Source organism: Myotis daubentonii, chromosome 16, assembly GCF_963259705.1.
Source record: "Myotis daubentonii chromosome 16, mMyoDau2.1, whole genome shotgun sequence".
NCBI lineage: Eukaryota > Metazoa > Chordata > Mammalia > Chiroptera > Vespertilionidae > Myotis > Myotis daubentonii.
Window position 1 is genome coordinate 36,525,258 of NC_081855.1, and position 21,682 is coordinate 36,546,939.

The 21,682-nt window shown below is 40.2% G+C and overlaps 1 protein-coding gene across 3 annotated transcripts in view; it reads right to left on the reverse strand.

Moving 5' to 3' along the window:
- Window positions 1-693: 693 nt before the first annotated feature.
- Window positions 694-21,682, reverse strand: part of DHX40 (DEAH-box helicase 40) — a 41,222-nt gene continuing 20,233 nt past the window's right edge. For 2 of the 3 annotated variants that reach the window (XM_059669811.1, XM_059669810.1), the window contains 7 exons: window positions 20,175-20,332; window positions 9,525-9,639; window positions 8,035-8,143; window positions 6,141-6,235; window positions 3,458-3,527; window positions 2,962-3,190; window positions 694-1,965 (listed from right to left, as the gene is read on the reverse strand). In XM_059669811.1, coding sequence (XP_059525794.1) covers window positions 1,826-1,965; window positions 2,962-3,190; window positions 3,458-3,527; window positions 6,141-6,235; window positions 8,035-8,143; window positions 9,525-9,639; window positions 20,175-20,332 — 916 coding nt within the window. In that variant the 3' untranslated portion in view covers window positions 694-1,825. Of the gene's footprint in view, window positions 1,966-2,961; window positions 3,191-3,457; window positions 3,528-6,140; window positions 6,236-8,034; window positions 8,144-9,524; window positions 9,640-20,174; window positions 20,333-21,200; window positions 21,282-21,682 lie in introns of all 3 variants that reach the window. The other variant, XM_059669808.1, reaches the window with a different exon arrangement.

Here is a 21,682-nt window from a genome sequence, read left to right on the forward strand (position 1 = left end):
AATTACTTACTGAAGAAATTTTTAAAAAAAACACCCTAACCAAGTAATCAAAATATCAGTAAGGGGCAAATACCATGTGCCACCAAATTTGATGTCTTAAGAGAAATGCAAATTGAGAACATTCTATAAAATAACTAGTCTGTATTATTTTAAAATGTCAAAATGTTATTTGAAAATGTCCAATGCAACAAAAGAAAAAGGAAAAGATTGATAAATGTAAAAGACAAAGGACCTTTTCCAGATTAAAAGAGATTAAATCCTGAATTAGGAAAACATAAAGATCATTATTAGAACTAATGAAATTTCGGAATGGACTATAGATTTAGAACGTGTGCTTAATTTACAGAAATAAAAGAGCTTTTATTCTAAGAATCCACATACACCCCTACCACATCGAAGGAATGCACCAATACATAAACCTGACAAGGGGAACTGATAGGACTAACATGCTGAAACACTAGAGGGCACTTAAGATGAAAATAAATTAATAATGCGGGGAATGTTCATAGAAACTGTCACCACTCACCTTACTTCAAGAACAAACACATGGATTTGGGTCCTCATGTGATTTTTCAATAAAGACTTCAAGTCTCTAATATTGACAAAAAACTAACTGCAGAAGTGTTAGTTACCAATAAACAATTTAGATTCTTAGTTTTTACGAAAAATTCTAAAAACACACATTATACTGCCTTTTGAATTTTAAATAAACTAATAGCTTTATTCAACAAACATTGAGCGAATACTATGTGCAAAGCAGTGTGCTAGGTGCCATGAAAGATACAAAGATGAAAAAGACATAGTTCCTGCCCACAAAGAGCATATAATCTAGTGGGAGAAAGACAAATACACAAATAACTAGAATACAAGACAGTAAACAATAGAGTGGGCAGGTGTTGAATATGGCCTGAGTGTGATATTAGCCTCAAGGTTCCAATTTGAAACACTGGTGATGTAATGTTGGCTGCTTTGAAAATCCCATTTCAAAACAGCGTAATAGATGTTTAAATGGTCCTACCCAAGCAGCTGGAGGCAAGAGAGTAGGCCAGGTAGAAGAGCTGTTTGAAAACACTGTCACAACTTACATACATGATGCTGATACAAATATGTAGAGTCAGCTACAAAAAGAACATATACATATATCATCTGTCCTTTGGTTAATGGCTATAGCTACTGTTTTAAACAATATACTTTTATATAAAAAGGAATTTATATAATCCCAGAAAAATCAATTTAAGGATTAATATTAATTCAACAAAGAATACTGCCATAGGCAATTTTCTTATTTACTAGTTAAGTCTTTTCTCTAAATATCTATAAAGCTCTTTAGCAATTAAACAGACATCTAAATATTGCTGAATAAAAACCTCTTATGTTCAGCCTTCTGAAGGAAATGGTCACATACCTGATAGCCTGATATAATACTATTCTAATAGCAAAAGAAGGCCTTAAAGAGATTTAAGGAAAATAATTTTTTAATGCTTCAATGTAAATGGAATACACACTGATTACATAAAATTCAATGTTCTTTGAAAATATCTCAACAACAGCATTTGATACTAGTTAAGGCCAGCAAAATTGAAGTGAGAAAAATATCACATGTATTGTCTTTCATTGGTTTCATATATCATTGCCTATGACTATGGCAACCCAATCTTCTCTGAAAATTGCATCCATTAGTATTAATGAGTTTGATTTGCTTTTCGCCCGTATGCTAAAAACAACTGCTGACCACTTCATCTTGGTAGTGCTGTCTTACATAAATGGTAGTAGAAGCACATTTCTTGGCTGCTTTTCCTACTTCCTGAATTGGAGGGTTCACTGCTTAGCCTGTTCCCTTCAGTGTGTCACTGTGATCCTGGGACCTCTGCTGCTTTCTCTCAAGGAAACGAGCTCGTGCATCTGATATGGATTTATCGTCATTTCTCCTTTGCATTTTCTTTAGGACTTCTTTTGATATTCCATCTGAAAATATTACAAATTAATCCAGTAAAACTTGAATTTTGAGATTCAGTGCTAGAAAGGTTAAGAGAAAGAGATGCCCTAATTTTTCAATGTTTAGGTAAAATTAAATTAAATTCTGCCCTTTCAAAAAAACCCGATACAGTCTATGGCTAAAAAACAAGAGCATGGAGGCCGAAGCAGTCAGAAAAACTGGCCCTATTCAAGCATTTATACACTACAGTTATACACTGCAACAAAACGTCTAGTGTCTAATGCTACTAAAAAGACTATTCTATCATCTTGGGCAAATTCCTCACCATTTCATTTCTCAGTGATGTTAAATAAGGATAATATAACTTGTTCCATCAATCAGCCTCAGAAAGCTTTACTGAAATGAAAAGCTTTTTGTATGTGTGAACTAAGTAGAATTAAGCTTTCTGTCCTAGTTCAGTACCACACTGTTTATGCCTCCCAATTAGGAACCTAACATTTCACGGAAAAATAAAAAAGAGATGTTCTGAGGAAATAACTCACAAAATTTTATAAACCAAATAAAAATAGTAAAGTACTACTGGGAAGCAGCATGGCATAATAGCCAAGAATAAGGACCACAGAAGCAGGTTACCTGATTCAGAATCCAGATTCACCAATTATGAGCTATGGGATTTTTAGCAAAGTATTGTACACTGCTAAGTACTTCTTCATATATAAAGTGGGGATATTTACTTACCATATATGTTATTATGAAAATTCCCTAATGGGGTAATGCAAGCTTTTAACATATGACAAAAACTCAATATATATTCTTATTAACAATGCTATTGGACAGAGAGGTTAAAAAAAAACAGAAGGAAAGAAGGAAGTCAAAATAACGAAGTCTAAGACTAATGATAATTCTTTGCTTTCTGAGTAGAGAGAGCCAGAATGTAAGTCCTGTAACAATATTTCTGTAATTACATAAGAATTTGGACATTTATGTTTCCTGGACTATATAACCAGAACAAGTGATATACTCACCCTTCAGATGTTTTACATTTTCCTTATTTGTCCATCTCCTTCTTGCATCTTCTCTTGCTTCACGTCGGGCCACGCTGCTCAAGTCTTGTGCATTAAATTCATGCAACTTGGGTAATAAGTCTCTCACCCATTCATAGCGAATTGGACACACAATTCTTGCGTAGACTTTGGTGGTAACTAATACCTCATGAAAAATGATCCATTCAAGTTTGGTTTCCTGTTCGTGAAGCTGTACAAAAGAACTCACTTAGAGATGATAACTCAATAAACTGCCTTATTCCACATTAGACCAACCAAATACTATTAGCCCAAACTCTTCTGAATTAATCCCTATATGCTTCAATCAGAATAGAGACCAACTCAATACCTTTATAGCTTTATGTAACATAGTTATATTATAAACTTAACCTCAAAGCAAAAAGTAGAAGACATCTGTATGTCACTTAATCTTACACCTTTATAAATTTCTTCTCTTTATAAAAAATAAGATACTTACTGCTGAGGAAGGATGAATGTGAACTGGGCTCCCACGCCCATCCATTGTGCAAAACGTTCTCCCAACAGATCTAAAAACAAAATAGAAACAAAAAGAAAGAATAAAGACACTGACAGTACAACAAAGACATCAGTAGGGCATTGAGTCAATGAATAGTTATATGTTCAGCTACATAGAGTACCATAAACAGAGGTTTAAGTTTATTCAACTGTCACTATTACTTCTCTACCAATTCATCTTAAACTATGTATGATACAACTGAGTTATTTAAGTATAAACACTTTTGGTTAACAAGTAATATTAACAATAATATTTTATTTGTGTATTTTTTAAAAACATTTTTTATTTATTTCAGAGAGGATGGGAGAGGGAGAGAGAGACAAAGACATCAATGATGAGAGAGAATCTTTGATTGGTTGCCTCCTCCATGCCCCGCACTGGGGATCTAGCCTGAAACCCAGGCATGTACTGACAGGGAATCAAACCATGACCTCCTGGTTCATAGGTCAACGCTCAATCACTGAGCCAAACAGGCTGGGCAATAATATTGTATTTGTGCTTTAGATTTTCCAAAATACTTTCATAATAAAGGCTCAAAACAACCTGAGTTTTGAGAGCCAATCACTTTAAGGTCAAAAGTGAGATTTCAAAAAAAGTTAGCTAGCCTTCTAGAGGTCACAGAGCTAATGTATGGTAAAAGCAAGTCCCAATCATAGGTCTTCTGATTTAAACACAGTGTTATTTAGATCTCTTTTTAAAGATATAAATTATTTTCAGTATCCTAAAATCTGATAATTAGAACATTTCATGAATTTTTCTAATTCATGTTCTTAATTTCGAATTCTTATCCTCTTCTACACTTTCTTACATAAATGTTATTCCAAAAACTTGTCAATATAACAGCCCTAGGTCAATTGTCATTACAATTTATTTCCTATACTACATTATATGTATTCCTATTATAACCCAGATCAGACAGCATTATAATTATTTTATATATCTGTATAGTACAGTGTATATTTATACAGTACAAAAATATTTTTGACTTGAACCATTTTGAGAATTAGTTGCCAACTTTATGCCCCATCATTCCCAAATACCTGAGTTTGCATTCCCTATAACCAAGGACATTCATCTACATAATCATAATACATCCAACAAAACCAGGGAATTAACACTAATATATTCCTAACATTTAATCCTCAGCCCCCACTGAAGTTTTATCAAATGTTCTAGTATCATTTATAGCAAAAGGATCTAGTTCAGAAATCATGCATTGCTTTTACTTTTAATGTCTTGTTAGTCTCCTTCATTCTGGAATACTTCCCCAGTCTTTCTCTGACCTTCATAATCCTGACACCTTTAAAGATTATAGGCTAATTATAATCAATGTGAGTTTGTTTGTTTCAGAATGATTAGATTCAGGTTATGCATCTTTGGCAGGAATATCAAAGAAGTGACACTGTTTATTATAGCCTATCAGAAAACATGATTTTGATTTGTTTCAGAAATAATAATGTTCACTTTGATTGTTTGACTTAGGTAGTATCTGCCAGGCCTTTCCACTGAAAAATTACTTTTTCCTTTGTAATTAATAAGAATTTTATAAAGATGCTCAACTATGCAAATAATTCCATTTGTCCTTAAACTTTTAATTTATTAATTTACTAATTTATATGACCATAGACCCATGACTTCACATTTTATTCAGGGGGTTATATCATCCATTACTTTCATTTATTTTGATGCTCAAAATGTTCCATATTTGATCAGTTGGAGACTATTCAAGCTGGCTCCTGTGTACTTCTGACATGGCCTCAACCTTCACTGATCACTTCTTTGCTCACTGGCAAAATAAGATGTCCTAGGCTCATCTTGTACTCTCCCGGCCCTATTTCTCCATAGAGGCGCAAGTCCATCATGTAGCAGATGGTTTTTCCAAGTCAAGATCTGGGCATCATAGTGTCATTGCTCCCAGTCCATCTCAGAGATAGGGTACATATGTATATAAGTATTTACACACATACAAATACATGTTTTATATATATTCACAGTATCATCCATTTTTATTTCCCTATCTATCTATCCATCCAGCTATTTTAAAAAACAAAAGTTCACAATGATATACTGAAGATCCAACCCAACACCACAGAGCTCATTCTCATTTTCTCCCTTTCAGTACTTCCAACTCCTTTCACCATTATTAATATTTATGTGCTCAAATTCTCTGTATACAATGAATCTCCCATCACCAACACTGCTATCCCTTTCCTTACAAAAATGCCCTCCTCACTCTAACACTCAATACTCCATCCTGCTCAAGCCCTCGCACTCCACACCAACCTACCCTTTAGGGATGTCATCCTCAAACTTTTGGCTTTCACACCCCACACAGAGCAACGCCTCTGTGAAAAAAAGCCTTGTCACTCTGCTAAGGCACTGATACCCATGCTGGACAGCTGTCCTTCAGACACCCCTACTGACCCACTCGAGTTTGAGTATCCCACTCTGAGCCACTGCAGCTTTCCCTGCACAAGTCACAATTATGAAAAGGGTCACTGTAATAGCTAGTCATAATCACAGAGCTTAAATCAAATCATCAATCTTTAATATTAAATAGTTCAATATTGTAGTCAAATATACTAGCTCTTCTTTACCCATCTCCCAAGCTCATATTGCTTACCTTCGAGCTACATTTTTGAAATAGCCTGCACAAAGACATCTTCGTAGTACTTCATGTTTAGGGCCTTCAAAGGTCTCTCTTGGAAAATCACTTTGCTATAGAAAGAATATAGAACATATATATATATATATATATATATATATATATATATATATATACACACACACACACACACACACACACACACACACATACATACACACACATATATACACACATATATATATACACACACACAATGGTAAATCTCATAGAACAATTTAAAATATTCTTTTATTTTGAAAAATCCACATTTCTAAAAATTCTGTTTCTGGCCAATATGGAGTAAGAAGGACCAGATTTACTCTTCTGCTTGAAACAACCAAAATAGGGACTTTCAAAATACTGTACATATACCAAGTGATAAGGAATAATGATCTCCAAAAAATAAAGGAAGAGTCTCAAAAAAGATGAACCCAAATGGGCCCATACCAAGACACATCATAATTAAAATGGCAAAGGTTAAAGACAAAGAGAGAATCTTAAAAGCAGCAAGAGAAAGTCAGTTACCTACAAGGGAGCTCCCATAAGACTGTCAGCTAATTTCTCAACAGAAACATTTCAGGCCAGAAGGGACTGGCATGAAATATTCAAAGTGATGAAAAACAAGGGCCTACAACTAAGATTATTTTTCCCAAAAAGACTATCATTTAAAATTGAAGGATAAATAACGAGCTTCCCAGACAAAACAACAACAAAAGCTAAAAGAATTCGTTACCACCAAACCAGTATTAGAAGAAATGTTAAAAGGCCCTGGCTGGGTGGCTCGGTTAGTTGGAGCATTGTCCCAAATGCCACAAGGTTGCAAATTTGATTCCCAGTCAGGGCACATAATTAGGATTTGAGTTTGGTCCCAGTTTGGGGTATATACAGGAGGCAACTGATTGATGTTTCCCTCTCACATTAAGGTTTCTCTCCTCTCTCTCTCTCTCTCTCTCTCTCCCCCCCCCCACTTCCTCTCTCTAAAACCAATTAACACACACACACACACACACACACACACACACACACACACACACACATCCTTGGGTGAAGATTAAAAAAAAAAGTTAAAGAATGGCAATAAATACATACCTACCAATAATCACTTTAATTAAATGTAAATGGCTAAAGTGCCCTAATCAAAAAACATAGGGTAGCTGAATGGATAAGAAAACAAGACCCATATATATGCTGTCTACAAGAGACCCACCTCAGAACAAAATATACAGAATAAAAGTAAAAGGATGGTAAAGATATTTCTTGCAAATGAAAATGGAAAAAAAAACTGGGATTGCAATATTTAATATGTGACCAAATAGACTTTAAAATGAAGGATATAGTAAGAGACAAAGAAGGATAGTTCATAAGATAAAGGGAGCAATACAACAAGATATAATTTTACTTACCAATGTCACCAATAAATCATTAAAATTAAAATAAAGGGAAATAAATTAAGTAAACCCAACAACCACCCCAGCATTGTCAACCTTGAAAGAGATTCTGGATCAAGGTGCAGAGAAGGAAAAGACCCAAGTGGAATCCGGAAAACTCCCTGAGTTAAAGAGACAGAGCTGAGAATACAGGAAGACCAAAATGACTGGAGTTCACAGGCAGAGTTCAGGAGAGAAGAGACCTTTATAGAGAACTCCAGAGATCTGTGTTCAGCTGAGTGCTGATTAGCACATGAATGTGAGGAAACTAACCAAGGCCAGGTAAAGGACCTCCAGGATAAGAGGTTACAATGCTTGGTGCTCACACAGGATTAGGAATGGCGCCTGTTACTACAAGCCAGACTAGAACATCTCATAATTTACATGGTTTTGGTAACTCAGAGGGTCTTGTCCAAATGCTACTCAAGAAAAAAAGCAATCACCTGTTTAAGCTTCCTGATTAGGTCTCGAAGTTGAGCTTCAACACGAAATGCAGAAAATAAGCACCTCCAATGAATCCAATGTTTTTGGCACCAGGAAGCTGGAGCTCCACTGAAAAACAAAATTAACGGTATCTTGAGAATATCTTCTATAAGTGAAAGACAGTCTAACATCCTCATTTCTATTACAAAACTAGAAACCCAAAAGCAACTGTCAGCTCTTTTATGAGATATATCTAATTACTGAAAAAGCACTTTAGCCCTAGCCAGTTTGGCTCAGTGGATAGAGTGTCGGCCTGTGGTCTGAAGGGCCCCGGGTTTGATTCTGGTCAAGGGCATGTATCTCAGTTGCAGGCTCCATCCCCAGTGTGGGCTGTGCAGGAGGCAGCCAAACGATGATATTCCTCTCTCATTGATGTTTCTATCTCTCTACACCTCTCTCCCTCCCTCTTTTTCTAAAAAAAAAAAGAAAGAAAGAAAGAGCACTTTAAGGAATTTGAAAAAAAATTAAATGTGGGTGCCTCTGAGTGAATTAAAAATTCTTTGTAAATGGATATTTTATACACATATGCTTTAACAAATAGCCAATCTTTTTCTCATCTAAGCTACTTATATAGAACCAAAATTCTATAAGGTCATTTTCAGGAAAGGTTCAGGGAGAGAAAAAACACACTATTATCCTATATAATAAAAGGGTAATATGAAAATTGACTCTAAATGGCAGAACGACCGGTCACTATGACGTGCACTGACCACCAGGGGGCAGACGCTCAACACAGGAGCTGCCCCCTGGTGGTCAGTGCGCTTCCACAGGGGGAGCTCCGCTCAGCCAGAAACCAGCTCATGGCTGGCCAGCACAGTGGCGGTGGTGGGAGCCTCTCCTGCTTCTGCCACAGCACTAACGATGTCTGACTAACGGCTTAGGCCCGCTCCCCTGAGGGCTCCCAGGCTGCCAGAGGGATGTCAGACTGCCAGCTTAGGCCCAATCCCCTGGGGAGCAGGCCTAAGCTGGCAGGTAGACATCCCCCGAGGGGTCCCGGACTACGAGAGGGCATATCCAGGCTGAAGGATCCCCCCCAGTGGACTGGGCCTCTAGTTATATAATAAATGCTTACTAAGTAACAGTCACCTGACATAGAAGAATCTCACTAATGTTCACAAAAATACCTGAAGGTCAATATCATCCCGACCAAATCTGTCTAAAGCAGTGTTTCTCAACCTGTGGGTCGCGATCCCTTTGGCAGTCGAATGACCCTTTCACAGGGGTCACCTAAGACCATCCTGCATATCAGGTATTTACATTACAATTCATAACAGTAGCAACATTACAGTTATGAAGTAGCAATGAAAATAATTTTACGGTTGGGTCAAAACATGAGGAACTGTATTTAAAGGGCCAGAAGGTTGAGAACCTCGGGTCTAAAGTCACATAGTAAGTACATACTGGAGCTGTATTTCAAACCGACAATTTCCAGTACAGACAACTCACATACCTTGATTTGCACTGCTCAAAAATGACAGCTAAAGTTGCAAAGTCATTAAATCCTCCAGCTTTAGCTGCCAGTTCTCGATGTCTCTGTTCCGCTTCCTTCTGATACTCTGGATCAACTAAAAGACAGTTGCAGAGGCAATTTAGTTCCATTTTATATCAAGTGTCTACATTCACTTTGTTTATTCAAGCTCACTAAAATTTGTCTCACCCTCTGGGGTGGAGTAAAGTAGATCTATATTACCTTTTCGAGGGGACTCTAATTACTCCCACAACTCCTCTTTCTCTTTTAACCACACTTTGGAGATGTTATCAGATATAGCAACATTACTTCTCCCAATCCATTTGCCTTTAAAATAGTATTTAATGCACGTATTTTTTAATTCACTTTTATCATAAGAGTAACCCATGCTCACAGTAAAAAAAATTACATAAAAGTTCAAGGTTCTCCATTTTGTCACATTACCCACAAATCAATCCTCAAGGCTAAGCACTGTTAATTATTTAATGTGTGTCCTTCAAGATATTTTCTATGCATATACAAGGATATGTATATAGTGATTTATTTTAACATAAATAGGATATATGTTCTGAAACTTCCTTTATTTATTTAATAACGGCTTCATGTCAGTGCAGATAGAATTATTCATTCTCAAAAACAGCCACCTTGTATTCCCCAGAAATATAAGAAACATAACACAATTTAACCAGTCCTTATTTACTCAATTCACAATTATGGACAATTAGACAGAAAGGTCAAATATGCAGAACTAAACTACTACAAACTTTTTACTTTTCTTTTTTAACTTCATATTGAGGTATAACATGCATTCAGAAAACTACACAGGTCATAAGTGTACAGCTCAATGAATGTTCACAAACATACCACACTAATGTATTACTCAATACCTTGATCAACACACAGAATCACCAATACCCCAGAAGCCCTCTTTTTGCCCTTTTTCTAATAACAACCTGTACCCCTCCACAAAGGTAACATGTCCTAACTTCTAACCCCAAAGAAGGTTTTGTCCTGTTTTTAAACTTTGTATAAATATACTTTATGTGTCTTGTTTCTTTTGCTCAATATTTCATTTTTGAGACTTATCTGTTATTGACTAACTGGATCGCACTCGGGACTGATGTGCTCTATCACGGCCCAAGTTCCCCACATAACACTTCACCCAGGCTAATTTTCCTTCAGAGTTCAATTTCTCAGATTTCCCAAGGATCCTTCCTTCATTGTGCCACATCATACCACAATTCCTATTCCTTCAGTACACCCATCACAGCTACATTTACCAGAGGCACCATGTTGCCTGCTTCTAGGAAGCAGCACTTGTATAGACTACACTATGAATCTCCATAGCAGCAGTTCCTGGTATTAGGAGGAAAGTAATCTGACTAAAGAAAATGCTTCAGAAGATATAAAGTCTTCCATCCTGGCCTGGCAGTGTTCTCAGTGGTTAGAGCACCGGCCTACATACCAAAGGATCTCAGGTTGGATCACTGGTCAGGGCACTTGCAGGAGGCAACCAATTGATGTGTCTCTCTCACATAGATGTTCTCGTTCTCTCTCTCTCTCTCCTCTCTCTCTCTCTCTCTCTCTCTCTCTCTCTCTCTCTCTCTCCCTATCTATCTCTATCTCTGTCTCTCTGTCTCTCTCTCCCACATCCCTCCTCCCTTCCACTCTCTCTAAAAATCAATGGAAAAATATCCTCGGGTGAGGATTAACAACAACAAATACAAATATATATATATAAATAAAGTCTTCCATCCCAGGCTTTATGTAGTTTCTGCCTGTTACCTAGGGAGCAACTGAAGAAAGCAGCTAGAGACAATAGGAGAGAGGATATAGTAGTTAGAGTCCGTATCACACACAGTTTGTTCAGTCTAGCAAGTTTATCCTCCTACTACACAAAAGTTTGACTATCCATCTTTACTTAACCAGTAGACTTGTCATTTTCTTTAATTTATTATCTTTCCCCAGATGAAATTCTATGATCAGTTTTATCTCATGCAAATAGGTAGATGCTATTGAGGAAAAAACTATAAATAAAAAGCTAAAGCAGCAAAACAAGGCTGTAGCAGCAAAACTCCCTTTGGGAAGATAATTCAATATTTTCTATATAGCTATAAATCAGAAAACAAAACTATTACACAGAAAGGGTTTCAACAACAGTCCTCAGAGATGAAGTGGGGAAATAAGGCTATAAGTATCACATACAAATAAAGTACCCTTTATTTCTAAAAATATCACAATTAAAATAAAAACTTTAAAAACAACCCAATGTTATTTTAAATTTGTTCTATTTTAAGGCTAAGTTGTTTACCACCAATAAGCTATTCACCACCTAAAAGCCCTCTCTCCACTGTCTGATTTCTAAAGCAATACAGTGGGGCCTCAACTTACGAGTGTCCCGACTAACGAGTTTTTTGAGATACCAGCTATCTCTCCATCGATTTTTTGCATTGAGTTGACAGAGTAATTTGAGTTAACGAGCTCCTTAACGAGCTCGGTCTTGGAACGAATTAAACTCGTAAGTTAAGGCCCCACTGTATATATAATAGCATACACTGTAATACAGTTTACTACAGCAAAAAAAAAAGGTTACTAAAAATGTTGACAATATCATCATTTTGATATTTAAAATCTTTATTCAATGTTAGATCTAAGAAAACTAGCCAGTTTTTCCAATAGATATGTAATAAATTAAATTAGGTAATCTATGATGACTAAGAACCAAGCCAGAAAGGGTTGCTTAACACGTTAGGCACCCAGCCTGTTCTGTCTTCCGGTCGGAAAGTATAATGTCAGTCACCCGTGACTGACTGGGTGCTTAACGTGTTAACCTTTAAAGACTATAAATGCTCTTAGAAAGCAGCTGGAAAGGCAATACACACTTTGAATATAACAAGAGTCAGCAAGTCACATGCTCAAAAACGGAAGATGCTTTCTGCAGCAGCTCAAGATCTTGAAATTTCAGGTTTAAAAATTAAGACTAGGTCATATAAGTGTACATTTCTTTATGTTTGAATAAGAAACTGGTAGTAGTCGTTGCCTTTAGGAATCAGACCTGGGACATGTTTAGGAGAGGAAGACTTACTTTTCACCTCATTTCTTTTGTAGCGTTTGAATTTTTAGCTATATAATATGTTGGAAATGGTGGTGTGAAGAGTTAGGCAGAACCTCCCTCCCAGAGAAACATCAATTAAACTAGTCAAATTATCCATGTCTCTGGAGATTGAATCTGTGGAATTCAGCAAGAACAGTTGGAAGTATCGCATCCGAATAGCTAATATAGTCATCCCCCCACAACTTTGTGTGAAGAACTAATTCTGAGGGCTTGGCAGCCTTAAAGTGGTACCATTTCTCTCACCCCGTTTCTCCTCTGTACAGAGGATCCGGCTGAACAGCTAATGAATGGGGGAACAGCTAATGCCAGTGCAGCCCCCCATTTTCTTACAGCTCTGTAGTGTAGAAAATCTGTTCCACAGATTTCAGTGGCTGGGTGATAGCTCCCACAACTCCCAGTTTCCTAAAGCTTTTCAGGTATTTTAGAATTTAAAAAAAAATTTTTTTGGCAAACAGTGTGTCCACAGATCCCATCTTGCTAGCCTTTGTACTGAGTGGTAACATAAGTTCCCACCATCTCCCACCCCAAGCTTCTGCTCCAGGAAGATCCAGGCAGGGCAGACAGCGAAGAGCAGGTTCCCCCCACCCCCCAAAACCTGTAAGTAAATACTGAACTCCAGTTGTATAGAGTGGCCTTCCACAATGGTATAGTTTAGTTCTGAAACTACTTTTGTATATTCTAAGGACAATGGACAATTTAAATATGGACCCTGGAATAGATAATAGCACTGTATCGATGTTAAATTTCCTAATTTTGATAACTTGACTTTGGTTAAACAAGATATTACCCTTGTTCTTAGTAAATATACAAGTAAATATTTTGTGGTAAGAGTACAATCTTTCCAATTTACTTTCAAATGATTCAGAATAAGAAAATGTATATTTATAAGTATATATGTATATATACATATACAAAAAATAATTAAGCAAATTTAGCAAAATGTTAAAAACTGCTGAAATTAGATAAAAGGTATAAAGGACATTCTTTCATATTCTTTTTTTTAATTGATGTTTTTAGAGAAAGAGGGAGAGAGATACATCAATTTGTTGTTCCACTTATTTATGCATTCATTGACTGACTCTTGTATGTGCCCTGACCACAGATCAAACCCACAACCTTGGTGTATCAGGCTGATGCTCTAACCAACTGAGTTACCAGGCCAAGGCCTGTCATATTCCTTCAACAGTTCTATAAGTTCAAAATTGTATTACAAAATGTTACCAAAAATAAAAAAGAAGGCTAAAACCAGACTGGTTTCATCTATTTAAACTAGAGGCCCGGTGCATGAAATTCATGCATGGGTGTGGTCCCTAGGCCTGGTCAGTCATAGAAGGCGAGTGTCTGGTGTGGAAGGGCAGGTCCCAGCTGACCTCTGGGCCCTGGGCAGCACCAGGGCCCCCGGGCCTCCACGCCTCCCCCCTCCAGCTGAATCACAGCACCCGAGTCCCCATGTAGAGATGTGGTGAGCGCGGCCAGACGCCGCGAGGCCAGGGCACAGTGTGAGCCTCTGGGCCACCCAGTGGCACCGCATGGAACCCGGCCGGCCTCGCAGACCGGCTCTTGTGTGAACCCACAGGAAGCCTGACCTGTCCCTGCAGTCCCAGCAGCTGTGGCCCAGCTCACCCAGAAGACGCTGCACCATACGGGTACAGGGCAGGCTCCTCGCGGGCGCCTGGCACCTGAGCGTGGGGGAGGTTAGCAGGGGGAGTTAGAGTGCGGTCGGTGGACCCACCACATTCTCACTGCACCTCTGTCCCCATCACCCCCGCCCCCAGGTAGCCACCAAGAGGTCCAATGGTGTAGCGGACATCTGCCCTGTTCCTCGCCACCCCCTGGTGGTCAGCACACGTCATAGCTAGCAGTTGAACTCCGGTGTAGGGGAAAGATTGCATGTTAGACTTTTATTATATAGGATATCCCAACAAGGAAAAACATTTCCTTTTTCTGGCCTTACAAGACTATTAGAATTGGATCACCTGAATCCAAATCCCTAGTTTTACAAATGAAAAACTGTGAGTCCACCAGAAGAAAGCAAAGCTGACATGTGACAAACTAAGCTGTGTCCCATGATGACACACCAAGAAAAGAAACAAGCAGAAGTTTAAAGACATGAAAACCTCAAAACAATCCTCTGAGGGTACAAGGGCTAAACTACCTTCTTTTGATGCTTGGGAAAAAAAGGTTAATATATTACTAATGTACTATACAACAGGGCAAAGGTTCACCATACTATCTTCCCTTACCAATGAAAGGAAATTAACTCTCCCCGCCAGGAACATCACATACTCCCTATTTGAAACAACTAAGTTAAAGGATAACAAAATGTAAAAACCATTTGTCCTCAGTTTCATGTCCTACAGGGCTAGGTATATGGTAATCAAAAAATGGTCAGTGAGCCCAGCCGATGTGGCTCAGTGGTTGAGCATCGACTCATGCACCAAGAAGTCTTTGGTTCGATTCTGGTCAGAGCACATGCCTGGGCTGCAGACACAATCCCCAGTAGGGAGAGTAGAGGAGGCAGCCAATCAATGTTTCTCGGTCATCGATGTTTCTATCTCTATCTCTCTCCCTCTCCCTTCCTCTCTAAAATCAATAAAAGCATTTTTTTCAGTGACAGTAAACACACAATACAATAAACAGATGATATATTATAGAATTGTACACTTGAAACTCATATAATTTTATTAACCGAAGTCACCCCTATAAATGCAATATAAATTTTTAAATAATAATAAAAATAAATAAATGCTTTGAAATACTGGAGATCTAAATATATGGAGAAATATTCCATGCACACAGATAGGGAGACAATATTGTCAAGATGTCAGTTTTTTCCAACTTGATCTATAGATTCAATACATCCCAATTAAAGTCCTAGCAAGTTATTTTGTGAGTATCAAAAACCTGATTTTAAAGTTTATATACAAAGGGAAAAGACTCAGTATAGCCAAAACAGGGAAAGAGTAAAGTCAGAAACTGACCCATACAAATACAAGCAAATGATCTTTAACAAAGGAGAAGAAGCATTTTAAGGGAGAAAAGATAGTCTTTTGAACAAATGGAGCTGGAACAAATGGACATCCAACTTCCAGAAGATAACATAGGAGAAAATCTAGATGACCTTAGGTATGGTGATGACTTTTTAGATAAAACACCAAAGGCATAACCCCATGCAAGAAATAATTCATCAGCTGAATATCATTAATATTAAAAAATTCCGCTCAGCAAAAGATAATGTCAAGAAAACAAGATGACAAGCCACAGACTGGGAGAAATATTTGCAAAAAACATATCTGATAAAGCACAGTCATCCTAAATACCCTATCTAATAAAAGAGAAACATGGTAATTAGCGTACGTCCGCTAACCTTCCCATTGGCTAATCAGCGAGATATGCAAATTAACTGCCAGCCAAGATGGCGGCTGGAAGCCAGGCAGCTTGAAACTAACACGAGGCTTGCTTGCTTCAGTGACGGAGGACTCCAACATTCCCCGCCTGCCTTGCCGGCCTCTGAACTTGCAGTTTGAAACATTGTTACAAATACAGAAGCTAAACAAAACCCCAGAAACCTGCTTTCAGCCCGCCGGGATCTCAGAGCTAGAGTTGATACAGTGTTTTGATAATAGAACCCAAACAAACCAGATACCTGCTTTCAGCAGCAGAGGCCTCAGAGCTGGAGCCAGAGCTAAAGCTGGCCCAGAATAATTAAAAAAAAAGAAAAAAAGGGGCATTTGGGAGCTTCAGTCAGCCGCCAGCCTGAAAACAGCCCTCAGCCCCTCACCCAGACTGGCCAGGCATCCCAGTGGGGACCCCCACCCTGAAGGGTGTGTGACCAGCTGCAAACAGCCATCATCCCCTCAACCAGGCTGGCCAGGCACCCCAGTGGGGACCCCCACCCTGAAGGGTGTGTGACCAGCTGCAAACAGCCATCATCCCCTCACCCAGGCTAGCCAGGCACCCCAGTGGGGACCCCCACCCTGATCCAGGACACCCTTCAGGGCAAACCAGCCGGCCCCCACCCATGCACCAGGCCTCTATCCTATATAGTAAAAGGGTAATATGCCTCCCAGCACCGGGATCAGCGGAGCTGAGAGGCCTCCCGGCACCGGGATCAGTGTGACAGGGGGCAACGCCCAAACCCCCTGATCGCCCTGCGGCTCTGTGTGTGACAGGGGGCAGGGCCACAACCTCCCTATCCGCCCTGCTCTGTTCGTGACAGGGGAAGGCGCCCCAACCCCCTGATCAGCCCTGCTCTGTGCCTGATAGGGGGGAGCTCCCCAACCCCCTGATCGCCCTGCAGCTGTGTGTGACAGGGTGCGGCGCCCCAACCTCCCCACCCCACGGGCCCTGCTCTGTGTGTGATGGGGTAGAGCCATAACCTCCCCATCGGCCCTGCCCTGAGTGTGAGAGTGGCGGCGCCCCAACCCCCTGATCGGCCCTACTTTGTGGGTGATAGAGGGCAGCGCCCCAACCACCCCTCCACAGGCCCTGCTCTGTGCGTGACAGGGGGCAGCGCCCCAACCCCCTGATTGGCCCTGCTCTGTGCATGACAGGGGGTGGTGCCCCAACCCCCTGATCAGCCCTGCTCTGTGGGTGATAGAGGGTGGTGCCCCAACCCCCTGATCCGCCCTGCTCTGTGCGTGACAGGGTACGGAGCCCCAACCCCCCTGATGGGCCCTGCTCTGTGCGTGACAGGGGGCAGCGCCCCAACCCCGATTGGCCCTGCTCTGTGCATGACAGGGGGTGGCGCCACAACCTCCCCATCAACCCTGCCTTGAGTGTGACAGGGGGCGGTGCCCCAACCCCCGAATCGGCCCTACCCTGAGCGTGACTGAGGGTGGCATTGCAACCTCCCAATCTGCACTGCTCTGTGCATGACGGGGGCGGCGCCCCAACTCCCCAATCGGCCCTGCTCTGAGCCCGACCAGGGGCTGCACCTAGGGATTGGGCCTGCCCTCTGCCACCCGGGAGCAGGCCTAAGCCAGCAGGGCGTTATCTCCCGAGGGGTCCCAGACTGCGAGAGGGCACAGGCCGGGCTGAGGGACCCTCCCTCCCCCCCAAGTGCACAAATTTTTGTGCACCAGGCCTCTAGTCCTATATAATAACAGCCTAATATGCTAAGTATCCCATCTTCTGGTCATCTGTTCAATCAATCAAAGTGTAATATGCTAATGATATGCTAAGGTCACTCAACTGCTTGCTATAATATGCAATGACCACCAGGGGGCAGACAGTCAACTGGTAGGTTAGCTTGCTGCTGGGATCCAGCCGATCAGGACTGAGCAAGACTGGCCAGACGCGCTCTGGAGCCCTCCCATGGTCCCTCCTGGGCTGGCCAACCTCCCATGTCCCTCCCAGGCCCCAATTGTGCACCAATGGGGTCCCTCGGCCTGGCTTGTGCCCTCTTGCAATCTGGGACCCCTCAGGGGATGTTGGAGAGCTGGTGTTAACCCGATCCCGCAAGCCAGGCCAAGGGACCCCACTGGTGCACAAATTCGTTCACTGGGCCTCTAGTACAAATATAAAACTCAACAATAAGAGGCACCCTGGCCAGGTAGCTCAGTTGGTTAGAGCATCAGCCTGATACACCAAGGTTGTGGGTTTGATCCCTGCTCACGGCACATACATGAATCAACCAATGAATGCATAAATAAGTGGAACAACAAATCAATGTGTTTTTCTCTCTCCCTCCTCTTTCTCTCTCTAAAATCAATCAATAAAAAAATGTTTAAAGCCTCAACAGTAAGAGAACCCAATTTAAAAAGACCAGAACAGACACCAAAGAAGACTATACATGGCAAATCCTATATAATAAAAGGGTAATATGCAGATAGACTGAATGGCAGAACAACCAATGAAAGCATAATATGCTAATGATATGCTAAGGCTGCTCAACCGCTCGCTATGAGACATGCACTGAACATCAGGGGGCAGACAATCAACTGGTCGACCAGTCTCTATGATGTGCAATGACCACCAGGGGGTAGATGCTCTGACCGGTAGGTTAGCTTGCTGCTGGGGTCCGGCCGATCGGGACTGAGCCCGATCGGGACTGAGCAAGATGGGCCAGACACGCCCTGGACCCCTCCTGCAGTCCCTCCTGGGCCTGATCGTGCACCGGTGTAGTCCCTCAGCCTGGCCTGTGCCCTCTCACAATCCGGGACCCCTCGGGGGATGTTGGAGAGCTGATTTCAGCCCGATCCCGCAGGGAGGGTACCAGACGCAGGGCTCATGGCTGGTGAGCGCAGCTGCAGCAGCGTGAGCCTCTCCTGATTGGGACTGATTGGGCAAGCCAGTGGCAGGCACAGTGGGGCCGGGATGAGTGGTAGCGGCAGGTAGGAGCTGCAGGCCATGTTGTACTACGGGTTTCGGCCTGATCCCTGCAGGCCACCCAGAGGGACCCCACCCGTGCACAAATTCGTGCACCGGGCCTCTAGTAAGCATATAAAAAGACGGTTAACATCATGTCACCATAGGGCAATGAATTAAAACAACAGTGAGATACCACTACACACCTATTAAGATCACTAAGATGATCAAAATCCAAAACACCAGTAACATCCAATACTGGTGAGGTTGTGGAGCAACAGAAATTCTCAGACTCATTGCTGGTAGGAATGCAAAATAGTGCAGACCTGTATAAGGTCTGGAAAACAGTTTGGCAGTTTCTTACAAATCTAAACATATTCTTACACTATTCAGCAATGAATTGAAAACCTCTGTCTACACAAAAACCTGCACATAGATGTTTATAGCAGTTTTACTCATAATTGAAAGCAACCAAGATGCCCTTCAATAGGTAAATGAATAAACAAATTCCATACAATGGAATATTATTCAGCAATAAAAAGAAATGAGCTCTCATGCCACAAAAAGATATGGAGAAACCTTAAATGTACACTGCTAAGTTAAAGAAGCCAAGTTAAAGAGACAGTAAAAACATTCATGGCTGTAAGGGGTTTGGGGGAAGGGATGCAGGGATGAATAGGTGGAGCACAGGAAATAACTAGGGTAATGAAACTATTCTGTATAATACTGTAATGGTGGGTAGGTGTCATTACAGATTTGTCAAAACCCACAGACCATACAGCACAATGATCCCTTTTAATTAATAATAATGTATCAATATTGGCTCATCAATTGTAACAAATGCACCAGAATAATGAAAGTTGTTAATAACAGGAGAAACTGTGTGTGTATCTGTACTTTCCTTCAATATTTCTATAAACCTAAAACTGTTCTAAAAAATAAAGCCTATTAATTGTTCTTTTATTTTTAGAGAGAGAGAAGAGGGAGGGAAGGAGAGGGAGGGAAGGGAGGGGGGAGAGAGAGAGAGAGAGAGAGAGAAACATAGATTTGTTGTTTCACTTATTTATGCATTAATTGGTCAATTCTTATATGTGCCTTGACTGGGGATCAAAACTTGGTGTATTGGGACAACACTCTAACCAACCGAGCTACTTGGCTAGGGTTAAAGCCTATTAATTAAAAGTAAACCTCTTCAATAAACTTCTTACCAGGTCTAATGAAGACATTTTCCACAGACAACATTGCTGCTATTGGAAGTAGTAGATCTTCACAGTCCAGAGAAGCAGCCTTTATTACTGCACATGTCAGATGTGGAGGGAGAGGAAATTCTACCATAGACAAACCCAATCTGGTCACATGGCCATTCCTTAATAGAAAAAAAAGTTATGTCTTTCTACTTTGGGAGAGTACAAATGAAATGTTCATCATTCAGAATAAATCAGATATAATTTAGATTACCTTCAATCACCCCCATAAATTCAATTTAAGAAACATGATACACTGTAGTCATAGATAAGAAAAACATCAAGATAATAAATTCCTTGTTGTCAAGGGCCAGTACATTCAAAATCCTAAACAATGATGCAAAATAAAGTAGTATAATAGACACAAAATGCTATGGAAACACAGAGGATATCCTTGAAGTAATGGAAGCAATGAAATCCTTCTCCATCACACAATAATGAGAACAAGGATTCTGGCTCTCTTATCATTTTGATATACCCAGCATAATGCCTGGCACTGAAATAGTACTCAGAAATTACTTGTTAAATAGTACTAATATTGAACAAAATTCATTTTATGGTATAATTTGTAAATTCAGAATTGTGGTGAAAAAAGGTTGAGGACAATTTCTAATTTCAGGTAAAACAATCCACTCAATTCAAACAAATTCTTTTATACTTATAAGGAAAGTATTAAGAAGCCTATTTTAGCCAAAACCGGTTTGGCTCAGTGGATAGAGCGTCGGCCTGCGGACTGAAAGGTCCCAGGTTCGATTCCGGTCAAGGGCATGTACCTGGGTTGCGGGCACATCCCCAGTAGGAGATGTGCAGGAGGCAGCTGATCGATGTTTCTCTCTCATCGATGTTTCTAACTCTCTCTCTCCCTTTCTCTCTGTAAAAAATCAATAAAATATATTTAAAAAAAAAAAAAAAGAAGCCTATTTTAAAAAGAAATTAACATCTGTTGTGGTCAGGTTTGGGGGGAGGGGTTTTGTTTGGTTGTCTCTTTACCTGTCAATAGCATCACACTGATAAAGTTGTTTAAGGGCTTCCAAAATAAGTCTCTCATTAGGTGGGTCCAAATAAGGAAACCTGTGTTTACATGAGATATAAAATGAGATCCCATTTCTTGAACACAGTACGATTTTATACAGACTTGAAACTTCCTTTAAAAGGTTTTAGCGCTCCTATTTTTCAAATACTCTCTTCTTTTTTTAAGGCATCCTATGATCATGATCAGCATTCAGCAAAAGAGGAAATAAGTTTTTCTGAATCATAGTCTTTGATTAATTCGAGAAGCACCTGTTTTTGATCTCCTTAGCTGGAACACCCTCGCCATTCCTCTTATCTGAATCCTGCCCCATTCTTCACAGCCCAATGTCAACTCTATTCTGTCCTTAGTCCACAATTTTATTATAAGTTTATAAAACAATGGAGAAAAATTCACTGAAAGTGGCCAAAAATTACAGAATGTTTAATAGCACTTCAAAATG